The sequence below is a fragment of the Meriones unguiculatus genome, chromosome 16 (assembly GCF_030254825.1).
Source record: "Meriones unguiculatus strain TT.TT164.6M chromosome 16, Bangor_MerUng_6.1, whole genome shotgun sequence".
Classification (NCBI taxonomy): Eukaryota; Metazoa; Chordata; class Mammalia; order Rodentia; family Muridae; genus Meriones; species Meriones unguiculatus.
Window position 1 is genome coordinate 58,714,399 of NC_083363.1, and position 15,790 is coordinate 58,730,188.

The 15,790-nt window shown below is 42.1% G+C and overlaps 1 protein-coding gene across 2 annotated transcripts in view; it reads right to left on the reverse strand.

Moving 5' to 3' along the window:
* Window positions 1-15,790, reverse strand: part of Tmem131 (transmembrane protein 131) — a 135,548-nt gene that overhangs the window by 16,972 nt on the left and 102,786 nt on the right. For both annotated transcript variants that reach the window (XM_021631574.2, XM_021631573.2), the window contains exons 19-31: window positions 15,069-15,155; window positions 12,373-12,525; window positions 12,203-12,278; window positions 11,922-12,039; window positions 8,437-8,575; window positions 8,220-8,329; window positions 7,785-7,851; window positions 5,134-5,285; window positions 4,733-4,875; window positions 3,993-4,179; window positions 2,627-2,812; window positions 1,481-1,639; window positions 533-1,119 (exon numbers count right to left, since the gene is read on the reverse strand). In XM_021631574.2, coding sequence (XP_021487249.1) covers window positions 533-1,119; window positions 1,481-1,639; window positions 2,627-2,812; window positions 3,993-4,179; window positions 4,733-4,875; window positions 5,134-5,285; window positions 7,785-7,851; window positions 8,220-8,329; window positions 8,437-8,575; window positions 11,922-12,039; window positions 12,203-12,278; window positions 12,373-12,525; window positions 15,069-15,155 — 2,164 coding nt within the window. The remainder of the gene's footprint in view (window positions 1-532; window positions 1,120-1,480; window positions 1,640-2,626; window positions 2,813-3,992; window positions 4,180-4,732; window positions 4,876-5,133; window positions 5,286-7,784; window positions 7,852-8,219; window positions 8,330-8,436; window positions 8,576-11,921; window positions 12,040-12,202; window positions 12,279-12,372; window positions 12,526-15,068; window positions 15,156-15,790) is intronic.

The window sequence follows — 15,790 nt, forward strand, 5'->3', positions numbered from 1 at the left end:
TAGTGCCGCTGGCCTGAAGCTTGTGAAAAACTTCCTGTCTCTGCCTCCTAGTACTAGGATTACAGATGTGTGTCAAAATCTTTTTGTTTTTTGAGACAGGGTTTCTCTGTGTAGTCCTGCCTATCCCAAACTAGCTCTATGGACCAGGCTGGCTTCAAACTCAGAGATTCTCCTGTGTCTACCTCCTGAGTGCTGGATTTAAAGGCATGTGCCAGTACCACCCAGCCTCAAAATCACTTTTAGCGATGACCATAACACAGTTATCACAGGCAGCCAAAAGGATAGCAGGCAGTACCATCCAACAGGTTCTGGTTTGGAGAAGCAACGAAGAATATGGCTCTATCATTTATGACAAGCAGTTGCTTCTATCTGCACTGGGATACAGAAGAGCTGTGGCTTCACCCAGGAGATGTGCTGAGCAACTGAACACCTACCACAGGAGCTGCTTATACTGACTGGGATCCTCACTGCTCCTTGGTCATGCCTCCTCCCTCACATGCCTTGTTCTTCTGAAGGGGGAGGACAGGGTTACCTTTGCTTTTTGACAGTGGTGATGGAGGCTGCTCTGTAAACACATCTAGGGGTGGGGAGTCATGGTGGTCAAAGTCCTTGTCCATGGCTTCTATGAGACTGGTAATGTCGGAGTCCTCTGAGCTGTGCCGTGTGGTATTGGCTCGCTCTGGGTGGGAAGAGTGTGTGAGGGGGGCAGGAGATAGCCTTTCAGGTGGCGGCTCCTGGTGCTGAGGCACTGGCGGTAGAGACTGTGAGTGCTGCTCCAGTGGGCTGTGGCCATGGTGCTGGCTGCTGTGCTGGCCCTGCTTCGTCCCTTTGGACTTCCTGCTTGCTGTGTGACCCTGGGTTGCTACAGCTGTCTCTAAGACCAGTGGGCTTGTTTTGCTTGTAGACTGTGAGGTTCCCGCTTGTGCAGAAGTCCTGCTCGACACACTTGAACTGTTTTTCGTTCTGATGTTGTCCACATCAACTGAGTTTTTGCTGCTGTGGCTGCTGTGTGGGTGGACTGATGTGCCACACTGCCTGTGGCTCGCTGTGCCAGGCCGGGATGATGCGCTACTATAGAAACCCCTACCATGACTGTGTTCGCAGCCAAGTGTGTTCAAGCTGAAAAATGGATCAAGTGAAAATCAGTAAGCAGCAACTTCCAATTTACTCTAAGGAAAAAAAATCATCAGTATATCCATCACAAAGGGAAACTAGAAAAAAGCAGCAGGAAGGGCAAGAGCCACAACCTTCTATACTTTATTCCTTCTGAAAAGTCATAAATCAGGTCAGTGGTGTAACTAATGGCTAAGCATACTTTGTCCCTGATAAGACAGTCTCAAGTTCTCAGTAACTGAGTATCAGATACAGGCTTACGATAGTCTTTCTCTTTTTCCCTCAAGTAAAGATAGATTTGTTTCTTGTGATTATGTCAGCCAAGTCTATGTGTACCAGAAAGTGGGTTCCCAGCATGTGAACATACTTTCCTTCAGATGAGATACCAACGATTCTCCTGAGATCAAATGGCCTTCCCACATCAAAGGGCGGGTTTGAAGCTTCAAACGACAGTCGCCTTCGAAACGGCTCCCAAATTCCTTGAGCTTCTAAGTAGGCTGTTCCAATGACCAGAAGAAACAGTGCACTGCGGGCAGAGGGGGAGAGTCAGCCCTCTTTCCCAAGACAAGAACACACACTGGGCTATTACACAGTTTTTCTGATAACTACAATATCATGGTAAGAAAGAACAAACAAACAAAAGACAAACCCAAATATATCAGTAACACATTTTTAAAGAACAAGACAAAAATAAAGCAATATAGATCAAACAAAGTTTACACACCAACTAAAACTTGAGATTTACTTATTTATATATTTTATGTGTACAGGTGTTTCGGCTGCATGTATGTTGGTGTACTAGGGTGCAGTGCCAATGGAAGCCAGAAGAGGAGCTCATATCTCTTGGAACTGGAGTGAGAGGTGGCTGTGAGCTGCCTTGTGGTACTGGGAATTGAACCCGGGTCTTCTGGAAGAGCAACAGTGCTCTGCAGCTTGAGCCCTCCCTCCAGCTTCTCAGACCAGCTTTAGACGTCCAGCCTTACAGGGGAGCTTTGAGTGAAGACTACAGTGTGTCAGAAGGACACCTGCAGGTTCATTTTCCTTACCAAGAGGAACGGCATGGAGGCTCAACTCTCTTTCCCTTAAGGATGTGTAAAGTAGCTATAAACTAATTTAAATGTAAGTATATCTGATTCTCTAAAATACATAAATAAACTGAAGAAAGGATGATGATGCAAAGGGCTTCAAAAATACTTCTACTCTGTTGATGATGCTTAGGTATACAAAATTGTTATTACACATGCCCAAATAAGGTAATTTCATTTGTGCCTCCTTTCTTATAAAGTCAGCATAGACTTCATTTGTCAAACAATTTTCAAAAGGTAATAAGCCTTTTTGATTGTATATGCCACCCAAGAATGGTTCAGTTGTAAGTGTTCCCACCAGCTGACAAGCTTGACAAAGTCAGGGTGTCTTTTTGTTTGCTGGGTTACCCCATCCCTGTGACCAGTGAGAGGCACCCAGTGGACACTCGGTGATGAGTGAGAAGCAGCCCTGAAGGAACACACTGTACCTCATCACTCCTGAGATGATGATGTACAAAGCTAGCTCCCAGTTGGGTCTGGGCAGGGCTTCGGCACAGACTGCCAACATGTGGTATGGGAGTGAGGCATTCAGCACAAACACAAACTCAGACCCGCTGGCTGTTACCAACTTCAGTTCCCGAGTAACTCTGGAGGCTGTGAAGTCCGGAGTAAACCTGAGACATAGGGACAGCAGTAAGGACACTTCAAACAGACACACAGTTTCTTCTTTTCTGTTCTATCTATCTATCTACCTATCTACCTACCTACCTACCTACCTACCTACCTATCTATCTATCTATCTATCTATCTATCTATCTATCTATCTATCTATCTATCTATCCATCCATCTATTATCTATCTCCCATCATCTACCTACCTACCTACCTATCCATCCATCCATCCATCTAATTTTGAATCTAGGCTTTATTCCTAATGACTTTGTTAAAACACACCACACCACACCCACTCCCATCCCATTCCTAGTGTTGTTTTGTCACCTTCTGCATACTGTGTAGAGTCTCTTGTAATTTCTTTTTTGATTAGCTAAGCACACTATGAAGAGTGCTGCCTCCTTCCTCCCTGCGCATTCAGGTGGCAAATGTTATACTGTGCAAGCAGCACTGTATATGGAGGTATTGATTTAACAGTCACAGAAGGTCACAGGATTGCTACTTAATCAAGGGGCAGAAGTCATACCTATTACTTTGTAATAAGTTATCAGTTACTAAAATGGTGCATCTAATCCTGAGGCTGTTTAAGGGTAAAGCTTACATCTTAGACCACACAGAAACAATGGCACATGTAAGTGAGTGAGGCACAGGTCTCTGCTCTGTGGCTGAGACACCTCCAAGTCACACGAACGTGTAATGCGTTACAACAACCTTAGAAATAATAAAACTCATTTCTAATAAGGTAGCTTCTAAGATTATCTGATCCAATTTAAGGGCAGAGGAAGTTTTACAATGTTGGAAACAAAAATCCGCAAGAAATATTTTAGCTCTAGTAGGGAAAAATAAAATAAATATATTTATGATAGACTTTTTAAACAGTTATTTGGGTTTTCTCTTGTGTGTACGGGTATTTTGCCTGCATATCTGTCTGTACGCCACATCCAGTTCCTGCAGAGATCAGAGGAGGACAGAGTCCTTCAGGACCTGGAGTTACAGAAGGTTGCTGGCTACCGTGTGGGTGCTGAGAATCAAGGCTAGCTCCTGTGGGAGAGCAGCAAGTGCTCCTAAGGGATGATCCATCTCGGTGGCCCCTGATTTCAAGTCTGGGACAGTATGAAATGACTCTAGTGTGAGCAGCAGTGGATAGTGGCCACTGTAGTGAACCAGACACGCGAATACTTACAGAATGACGATGTCCCTAGAGGCGTTGGCACTTAGTGTGAACTCCTGACAGTTGACCACTTTAAAGCCGTACCCTTCACAGGCATAGCCACTGATTTCCATGGTTTCTACATGGATTTCAAGTTGTCCTGTGTTCTCTACCTTGAATGTTCTTTTCAATGTGAAATTTGGTTCTCTTAGTTTCAAATCTAAAAAAAAAGGAAAAAAAAATCAGGAGTATGGATAAATCTTGCTATCTCACATGCTTCTGGTGTGAATGAGGTCTGTGTTGTGTCTGTATGCTGGACATTATGAGTAAACACCTCATGCAAAAGAGATCAGCCATTCCTCAGGTTTCACTGGAAACACGCCATTAGATCTGCTATTTTACTTAAAATTAACTGATGTCATTTATTTATTTTTGGGCAGAAAGGTCTCTGTATACTCCTGACTGGCTTGATGTCACTAGGTAGTTTAGGTTGGCCTAGAACTAACGACCCCTTGCTTCAGCCTCCCAAGTCCAAGGCTTACAAGAGTCCCTCAGGCTGCTAGGCTTTAGTGTGCCACAGCAAGAATGTTTTACTTCTCACACTTGGAATAAACCTGCAAAAGATCCAAATCAAACACCTCTGACTTTAAGACCTGGGACTCCCGTAACATCATACACTCATGACTGAAGGCAGGTATGTGCACAGGGAAATACTCTCACGATGGCGGAAAGCAAATGCTAGGGGCCGGGCCTTCACAGTTAGGGGTACTCACTGTCTAGACAATCTTTTAACAGTGCTTCTGTGATTTTAAAGCGTAAGGAGCTTCCTGGACCTGGCAGCTTGCCTGCTACCCTCACGTTCTCGGTTGTCCCGTGACCCTGGACCATCAAAGCATCCATCACAGTCAGGTTGTTTCTGTGAAAAATAACAATTACAGATTTTCTCCAGTTAACTTTGTATTTCTTTTGATTTACAAGTTCTAACATTTTGTAAGCCAACCACAAAGAAATTATTAACGTGTTGAATTTAAGGGTGAAATTTTCAAAAATTCACAAAAGCACATTTTTCATTTGAAGTCACATATGGCTAGAAGATGCAATTCATGGTTTTGAATGACAAAAAGACTTTAAGGTAAGTTCTGAAGACCAACCCACACTCATATCTAGAACCCACCTGACTATGATCAGTGAAGACACAGTTCTGTTGTGAAGTGGAGTAAACTTTACTTTGACAGATTTCTTTTCTCCAGGTTTTAAAATGAGGTTTAAAACGAAATGCCGAGAGAGACCCTCTGTAAATCCTGTTGGACTTTGCAGTGGATGAGCCTTGAATCATTGCATAAACAAGTAGGAGTTATTATATGGTTTCTGGGAAAACCATTTGTCCCATATCCCCTGTAGGCCCAGAACAGCCTCTCAAAGTGACAAGTTCCTCCTTCATGATTTAGACCCTGGCACTGAGAGCTGGGAGCCAGTAAGGAGACTTCATGTTCTGCATTAAATTAAAAAACAGACTTTATTTCCCAGGTTAGACAGCCCTCGAGTTTGTGCTATGCATTTTGTATCTGTATCAAGATATTTTTAAAGTGTGTTTTTTAAATTTGAAATATAACTCACACACAGGAAAGGACACAAACCTGAGATAGCTTGAAACATTAATACAAAGCCAACACTCATGACTGGAAGGCAGGCAGCCCCACAATTAGCACCCTAAGGTCCTAGCGATACTGCAGCCTGGGCACTGCTGTGCAGGGAGTAAAAAAAGCCAGGCAAAGGAAGTTCTGAGTGTGTGCTGTGGACACACGCACGGCCTGACCAATCTGTAGACTTATTCTGAAAATTATGTATCTGACCATTGCTTTGCGGACACCTCATTTAAGATATAACTTAGTTTGAAATGTAAAATAAGGCTTTATGACCAGTTATAAATGATTCAGAGTTTGTTTTGTAGTTCAACGAAAAGACACACTATCCTGGTTTTTGAAGACCAGGTTTAAACACTCTGGGGGAAGGGCTGGCATGGTTGTGACGATACATGGGAAGAGTGGGTCGCGTAGCGTTCTGCACTTTCCCTGGCGTAGGTGGGGCTAATACACATGGGTCCCTCTATTTCTGTCAGCAGGGGTTGGCACACACGATGTACCACACGGACTTGATGAAGCACACTACATAACTCTTGCTTATGAAGTAAAATGTTTTCTTTCATAGCTAACACTGTTCTCTATCAACATCTGCTAGGATAACAGAACACTCTGATTGTACCAAAGTGCCTAGTGAATAAATCCCCCCACTTTCTGAGACAGGGTTTCACTATGTAGCTGTGGCTGGCCTCACACTCATAGAAACCCATCTGCCTCTGCCTCCTGAGTGCTGGGATTAAATGTGTGTGCCATCATGTCCAGCCTCATTCTTGGTGATTTCTAAGCACAACGAAAGACTGTATGTATTCCAATAAATAACAGCTTATTTAAACTCTGATAGCCTACGAAGCACTCCAGGATGGTGTCATGCCCTAAAACAGGATTAAAGGCCTCCATAATTGTATAGTGCTAGGCTCTCAGAATAGCCAAGAAACCCCTAGGTATCTCAGAAATTCTTTCTGCAGTAATATAGACAGATGAATTTGCTTTTCTTGGGATGCCGTTTGTACTGCTGATCAGAAGAACAGTGGAAGCTAACACTGTCAATTCACAGGTGTGAACAGAGACATTGTTGGTAAACCTCCCTTGTAGCCACTGTTGAGGGTCCCAGGCCACACTTGTAATGAAAAGAACATGCCTCTGAACAATAACAAACCTAACTTATTAAGTTTCACCATGAACTCATGTCTCTTTAGTATGTATATGATGGAAAGGGAAGCGTGGTTAAAGGATTCACTCAGCAATTATGTTTTCACCCTTAGAATTCTTTCTTTGGAAAACCCCTGAGGTCCAGAATACTCATTCACCTGTTACCTAGAGCCTAATTCGGTCTATCATGTCCTGCAAATGCTACTGTATGAAATCAAATTTAAAAATTAAGTGTCAGCTCACTTACTTCTGTACTTTACCCATAAAGGCAGAAGAAGCCAAGTTCTATAACTGAGCATTCTTAATGCTTCCAAGGCTCTGCTCGCTACAATGGCATTGAATGGATGCGGCCAGCAAGGCAAGAGAAAGACATGGGGACTGCCTTTCTCATGAGGACTGTCTAAACTACTGTTGGTGCTCCAGGCTTTCCAACTGCAGCCGTGTCAAAGAGCTGAACAACTACAGGGCAGCTGGCCGGAAAAGGCTATGGAGCCCTTCCTAAACAGCACTAAGTGGTCCAACAGGAAGGACAAACGTTCGGCATCTAAATGATGCTTCAGTCTGGTCCTGGGCAGAAGAGCCGTGATGCACAAGCCCCCAGGCAGCCTGCAGGGGTCTGCCTCCCAGTGCTGTCTTCCTAGCTGATGTGCATCAAGGCTTGATGCAGTAATGAGTGGTCAATATTATCTACTGAGGTAAACATACACAGGGCTGAATATGGCCAGCTATAGCTCTCAAATTCATGGCTTTAAAATTTTTGTTAGGAAGCTCACAGGAAGAAAGTTTAAATGATTCAGCTGAATCTTTGAATTCTTAATAAAAATGTCACATTGTCCTGCTTCAAGTATACCCTCAATGAGGAGTCACCCCAGCATGCGACTGGAGCACCTCCAACCACCCCCTCTTCCTGTTTCTTCTCCCTCTACATCAATTCCTGGATGTCTCTTCTTCAGCCGGGCTTAAGGGCAGCCTGTCGGCATCCTTCCCACCAGCCCTGGTCCTAGCAGAGAGTAAATGGTGCGACACTTATACTTACGCTGTTTCTGCAGACTTGGAATTCAAGTGTTCTCAAATCTAGCTTGGCCACCTTACTCAAGTTAAACCTATAATAATAAAAAAAAAAATGCGTGTTTATCTCCATTAACATCGTAACTAGAATTGTGAGGATTACCAAGCTTGAATTTAACTTGCAAATTTATCTTTTGCCAGGTCTTGGGACCAGCAGTACTATACCACATTAATAGTATTTAAAAGGCTAAAGGCTATTAGTTACAATAAATATCTTGTTCACTTTTTAAAAAGGAAGTCCTGGAATTACTTGGTCTCGTGTCTCTTTACAAATCTATTAAACGGGAGCTCCACATTTACTTTCTACTGTAAGCTTTTCTTGATGCTCAATTCAGTAACAACCCAATCCCAGGAAATGTCTCACAATTTCAACTACAGAGCCAGATTCTAAAGAAATGCTTACCTTGAGACTAACTTATCTACAAAAATGGAGGGGTTGGAATACAAAGCCAAAGGAACAAACTGGACGTAGACAGGGACATCTGCAGGATTTTCTAAGGTGATCTCTTCTTCCTTAAAGCAAAGCCAAGAACATTAGTGGGGATTCCTGCGGAGGAGTTAAAGTGGCTGCTTATTAACCGGAGCACATTTCTGAGTGCTCGTGCCATTTGAATACTTACTGAAGAGCAGTTTGTATTAGTGAGTGGGAACTTCACATGCCGGGAAGAGCTAAGGATGGAAGGCCAGGACAGTTCTGCAGTGATTTTTGATACTATATTTTTTTGAAGGTCTGTATTTACTTCAAACACAGCATTTAACCTAGAAAAACAATTTCTAAGTTAGTATACAAAAATAAAACATTTGAGTTTTCTAACATAAGAAACCGTACTTGAGAAAGATTTTCTTTCTAGTTAAAAAAAGCTTACTCATCTTTTTTTTATCAAATTTCTTAAACTTTAAAATATCAATATTGCACAGTGATGATTAGTTTTACTTTCATACATATATTTATTTCATATATATACATATATTTCTTTCAATACTCACTCTTCGTTTACCCTGTCTTGCCCTGTCTCCCATCTTCTTTCGTTTTTTTTTTTTGTTTTGTTTTGTTTTGTTTTTTGTGTGTGTGTGACCCAATGTGTTTCATTACAGTATTTTACAGGAGTGCGGGAGTGTGAGTCTGTCTGTGTACCTTATGTGGCTAGAGCACTGGAAAACATGCCTCTCCTTCCCACATTAATCATTATCTGTACATAAATCCTCACGGAGCTCACCCCATTCCACAACAGGGTTAGGACAGGCCTGGTCTTATGGAGATTTTGTACAGGCAGTCACAGCCCTGAGCTCAAGAACACAGGAGATGCTGGGCATTGTGGCACACACTTGTAATTCCAGCACTCGGGGAGGCAGAGGCAGGTGGATCTCTGTGAGTTTGAGGCCAGCCTGGTCTACAAAGTGAGTCCAGGACAGCCAAGGCTACACAGAGAAACCCTGTCTCCAAAAAAAAAAAAAAAAAAAGAGTGCAGTAGTTGTGTCATGCCTAGAAGTCACTGTGGCTCACCACCGCTGGTAATGCATGGATGTTCTTTCACTTTGGTGATCTTTCCTCAGAGTCTCAGGGCAGGTGACATAATGCTGCCCTTAGGACTGGGCATGCAGCTTTAGTAAGCTCTCAATGATACATGTGTCTCTACTTTGGCACAAAGAGCTGTCAACATTAAAAAAAATAAAATAATCCCTGCTGTAGTTCTGTACTGAGTCTGTAGAGGAGGACAAGCTTGAGTTCCAGTAGCACAGTGAAATGTATGTAGATCTTCAAAGTTCTTTTCCTTGGTGGGACTGAGGACTGAACCCAGCGCCTCTGTGTGCTAAGCAAGCATGGTGCCACTGAACTACATCAATGATCTAGTCCTCAAAACTATTTAAAAGTACAAACGAGGAAAGCTGAACTACAGAACACTTGGGACAGATACGTGTATTATTCAAGGGTTGTAAGATTCTTTCCCGGCTGATATGGGGAGGGTGTGGACACCCTAGCAGGGTGCCCCAGGATTTCTAGCAGAACTACCAACAAGTGGTGCTGCATGAAAAGGAAACCAAGACAAAATCTTCACATGATGAGGACATCAACTCAAGAGGTGAGAGAGTTTTCAGTCATACTCAGGACCTCATCTGAGTATGTCCTGACTAATGAGTGTTTAAGAGTCAGAAGTTCAGGACTCCAAATGTCTTTGTAAATGGGGCTAAGGTACCTGGGACCAAATACTGAAGCATCCTCAAACCCAGCACTACTGAATTCTGAGCCTGGGGTACTGACAAGCATACACATAGGCACCCTAAAAGAAGCAGCAGAAAGTTCTTGAAATACGTGTAACAACACAGTAACCCAAATATAGGCACATGGAGAATGTACTCGTTGTCAGCCAGGAGAGGGAGGCAGAGGGCAGCTGGGAACCCAGGTCTTGGCTAGGTGCACATCCGGAGACATGGTAGTGAAGAGGCTCCCTGCCTGCTGACTGAGGGCGGCACTAATGAGTTATTCATCAACGCCTGCCGACTGTCTCTGCTTTAAAAGGTCCACTGCGGGACACAGAGGAAAAAGGAGAGTTTCAATCACTGAGCTCTTTGTGAGGCTATTACAAGCCTTCCTGTACTCAGTGGAACCATGTTTAATGGGAAAAACCAAAACAAAACAACCAAAAACCAAAACAAACAAACAAACAAAAACCCAAACTTTCTTTTCTTTAAGGAAAAATTTCACAATACAGAAACTCTCGTTTGTAATAGTTAATGGTGTGAACCATCTGGTGGACAAATGAACTCATGAGCTGAGCTGAATAGACAGTTCTCAAGGGAAGAAATGCACATGTTCAGAAACACTTGAAAATGTGTTCATTTAAAACACACACACACACACACACACACCCACAACTGACTAACCAACTAACCAAACGCCAACAGAAACTTTAGTGAGGAAGGGTGGCATGGAGCTGTATTTGCTGCAGGTGGGAGCGTACGCTTGTCCAGCCACTGCGGCAATCAGTATGGAGATTCCTTGAAAACTAACAGCAGAACTGTTGTATCTCTACTCTTCAGGGGATATTCCTTAAGTTTGCTAAGTTAGCATACTGCAGAGATACTTGCAAAAAGCTGTATTTATCAGCACACTATTTAAAAAAAGCCAAGAGTAGAGAGGGAATGAGAAGGGAAGAGGTCTCAAGGAAGGAGATGGGGTACCAAAAGGAGGTAATAGAAAATGTCATGAGAGCAGAAGGAGGGGGTTCTTTTAGGGGGAAGAAAGGGCCAGGCAAGGGGTAGAGGAGTAGTAAGAATAAAGTATAATCATATATGCAGGAAAACGTCACAGTGATACCCATCCTTTTTACGCTAACCAATGAGTTAATAAAAAAAGTAGTTAATGGTTTAAATTTTTCGTAATATGCTTACGGAGGAATATTTTAATTTTGACAAATTATATATCTATATATAAATTATCTATCTATCTATACATATCTATTATATATCATGTAGACCAAGTGAGAAAAATGCTTATTACTTGTCAATGTTTCTATTTCTGGAAAAATTCTTTTCTAATGTGTATGAAATGGCCAGGCTTCTGTAATGCCAAAACTACAACTTAGTGTGTGAATTCAGGTATAATACTGGTTTTCCATTAGCATATTTCTACCTGCCAAAGCTGCAATAGGAGTCAACTGAAGGGGCCCTGTATGCCTCTGGCAACAGACTAGCGCATGAAGAGGAAGGAGGCAGCTTTTTCCACAAGGAACAGATAAATTTGGTCTCCTGTTGGGAGTGTGCCTCACTTGCCTTTTGGAGAGGTCAGTGACAGACAATCTTTCTTCTCATACATAACATGTGTCTAAGGTAGAGACGGCAGTTACTATAAATACGGATAATTTCAAGTAGTTTCTTTGATTTTAAGGACAGACCTCACCCATTGGAACAAAGGGGAAATAGTGTGTGTATTTCTTAGCAACATAGGCTGCCAATGACCATGTGACGACAGTCTGAACTAGGCCCACTATCTTGACTGTGAAGTAAAATAAGGCAATCTAAAAATGCAGTGGCGTTTAGAAAGCGGTAACACCAGAGCGGCCCATGTGCTGCACGCTAAAATCAGAAAGCAGAGAGAGGCTCGTACCTATGACCTGCATTCTCCTTTATTCCCATCCAAGCTTTGAACAAGCTCTGATGCGAATCCCAGTCAGCATCCCACAAGTCTTCCTGCATGGCCACCCCGGGCTGCACCTTGGGTTCAGCTAGAAGAGGAAGCACAAGTCAGCATGCACTCAACCCAGCCCACTTGCCAACATCCCTTGTAGTGCCTTCTCCCGCACGCAGGGTCAGGGGCACTTGGAGTGGCAGTGTAGCATCACGTTTTGGTGGGGATAGCGACGGAACGGGAGGGAACGGAAGACTTACATTTGGAGAGAAAAGGCAAGCCAACATAGCAGTGATCCCCACACTGCAGCCCCGGATCAAAATAAATGTTTGCAATCTATAAGGAAGCACAGGGCGGCCATGAGTCCTGACTCCACCGACAGCCACAGTCATCAAGTCCTGACATCTGAGAATTTGAGAACATAACAAACCTTTGACTTTTTCCCTGGCTCCAAGTCCTCCCTATTACCCCGTAATCGTTTGTAGTAGAATCGTACATCTTCTGACAAAGACCGTATTTGCTGTATCTTCACCTTCTGTGAGAAGGAATTCATAATATTTAAGCTCTGATGAACTATTTTTCCCTGAAGGAAGAAAAACACAATTTCAGAATTTTCTTCAGTTGATAATCTTTAGATTTGTAAGTGACCCAAAAATCCATCCCCTCGTTCTAAAGAAAAACACCAAATGAAAGGAACTGAAATCACAGGGCAGCTTCTTTGTTGTTGCTGCTCTGGCGTATCACAGAAGTCCTGAAATGACGACACTGAACACACCAAGAAGGCTCAGAAGGGAGCTCTAAGTCAAGATTTGGGTTTGTAGTGCAAAGTCTGTTAATACCAGCGTAAGGCTGCGCCAAAAGAAAGGAATTCTAAAATCTAACCAAGTAAAAATAAAACATAGTCTTTAAAAGAAAATGTTTTCTTTATAAAAACAACAATGTCATTTTTTGCCATCAAAGAGAAAATTAGATCTCTTTAAAAAATATAGACTTTCAGCTGGCATGGAGGAACATGTCTGTAATTTCAGATACTTTCTGACATACTGTTTCCCCCAACAGCTCTAAGTCCCTTTCAGTACTTAGCAGAGAATAAAGAGATCAGTGTTCTAAAGGTGACTGAAGGAAGAATATGGTTCTTAGGGATTAAATCTAAAGGCATGGATTTAATATATAGTCAAGACAAAGTGCAATACAGGGAGGAGAAGGTTTAATTAAAGTCCAAACTTAACTATGTTGAACTTATTAAAATTTTGTGTCAAAAGGGGCACAGTCTTGGATTTAGGCTCTGTTAAATATGCGCCCACATCTCCTACCACCAGACCTCTACTCCAGGAAGAGGGCTACACATTTCTACACTTGCTCAATTCATCCTGACTCAAAACCCCAGCACCTTCCCCACAGCTCAATCTCTCTACCCCACTCCAGCTCCCCAATTTGTTGACCTCATCAGGACACTCAGGAGTTGATCCATGTGTTGGAATCTTCTGCTATGTCCTCTGCACATTTCCCTCACACCTCATCTACTAAGTTCCTGTCACTGGAAATAAACGACGTCTCATTCCTTTCCTAGAGGACCCCAGAAACACAGCAGGGACATTAATGTGTAAGAGCCTAGTTATGGAACTACAAAAGAATTGTTGCAAGTGTTCTAGATTCACATGTCCAACTCCTACTATCTACAGCAGTCAAGAACTACTCAGAGCCGTGAAGTTCCACGAGACTCGGTAACCTATGCACACGCTGCATTGTAAAACGTTCTTTAAAATTAACAACGTTCACATTATTCACTTGTGTGTACGGTGTGGGCTCATGCAGCAGGTGTGTCTGCACACGGCTGCAGGTGGAGTCAGAGAACAACTTCCCCATGTGTGCTCCAGCGAGTTCAGGTCATCAGGCTTGGTGGCAAACACCTTCATCTGCTGAGCCACTTCCTCAGGTCAACTTAAAACATCCTCATAGCATTTAAATGAAAAAATAACTAAAAAGATATTGATTCCATCTAGAAAGAGATTTTATACTTAAGTTGCGCATATCCAGTTTTATATGCACAATCCCACACATTTATTTGTATGTTGTATATATTATGTGAATACATACTTACTTATATTTCTGTATAGGAACGTTGGGCTTTGAAATCAAGGAGGAAATTTTTCTTTTTTTTTTTTTTAATTTTTTTTGAAATTTTTCTTATTGAATAAAATATATGTGAATTTTTTTAAGCATAAAGACTTTTTTTAGTATCTACAAAATTTTTTAAATTGTCTGTACATGCCTTTAACACTAGAAAATTTCTTATCAAGCTGAAAAAGTTAGTAATTCTGGAGCTTTTCAGATGGCACAGCAACATTCTGATGCCAATTAACTTTCTGCAGCAACAGCACCTATTTTTATTTTCTGTGCGCTGAGCGTCTGTCTGCAGAGAGTCACGTGCACCATGTGTGCCTCGATCTCACAGAGGCCAGAGAAGGCACTGAAGCCCCTGGAACTGGAGTTACAGACAGTTGTGAGCCACCAAGTGGGTGCTGGGACCTGAGCTTGGGTCTGTAGTAAGGGCCCTTACCTGCAGAGCCATCTCTCCAATTCTAAAAAGGACTCTTTAAAAATGGTCCATTGTGGAAGCCCTCACCCTCCTGATGGAGATGCTTCTCTCTCTGACAAATGAGATGTAGCCTTACAAACTGGTTTGTAAATTGCTAACAATCTAATTAAACAGTTTCATATGTTAAAAAATTGTTATCCTGTGTGCGTACAAAGCATGTTTTGTTGTTGTTGTTTGTTTGTTTTGTTTTTTTTTTTTTGTTTGTTTTTTTGTCTTTCAGACAGGAGGCTTGGAAGCAGGAAAGGCTTTGCTAAGTCAGGCTGCACGGTGCTTTCTCTCTAAGTCCCCTTCTTTCTTTGCCAGACAACTTCTACCCTCTGCTTATACAAATCAAGGCTCCAGTTCCTATTCTTTATTTACAGAAAATCTTTTTGAGGGAGTGGTCTATTTCTTATCCAACTTTACTTTCTCTGAAGAACCTGGTACAATGCTTCACCTTGCAATAAATGATGATAAACAGTAAATGTCTTTCCCATTTGAGCTACAAGCAACAGAAAACAATTAGCAAGAAGTATAAATTGTCTTACTGGGAAGGAAGGCGGGAGAACCATGTGTTTTGGGAAACAGGTCAGTGAACCCACGGCTATCACAGCTTTCACAGGAATGGTTAGGATCTGTGGAGTGAAGAGGCAGACCACCATCAATTCGGGGAAAGTCTGGGATGTTTGGTACTGACAATCAGCTTTAGGGGTTAAAATAACTAAGTTTATTCTGTCATATATTGGCAGTAACTCAAAACCGGTATTAAAACTCACCCTGGAAGCTCTTTAATCTGCCCAAGGTTTTGTATAAAATCAAAACAATACATTTCCAATGACTACTCACTTACCTGCTAAAAAATGTTTAAGACCAAGTCATAAGAAAGGAATAAAGACTGATTTTCAAAATACAAGTCCTCTATAGATTAAAAAGGAAAGCTGTACCCTATAACAATATCTATAAAAACCCAGGGCTTCTACAGCTATATAATTCAGTATTGTTTTGGTAGACAGAAATAGATTCCAAAACAAGTTTTAAGGACAAGTTGAAACATTCTGGAATTAGAATTTCAGCTTACTCCTAATTAGCATCACAAATGAGCTATAAATGCAATTATGAGGAAATATTTGTGTTCAGTTTTTAAACATTTATTTTTTATAATTAATTTTTATGCATATGGATACTTTGCCTGCACACCTACCACGTTCATGCCTGGTGCCTGCAGAGACGAGAAGAGAACTGGAGCCACAGAGAGTCATGAGCCACCCTG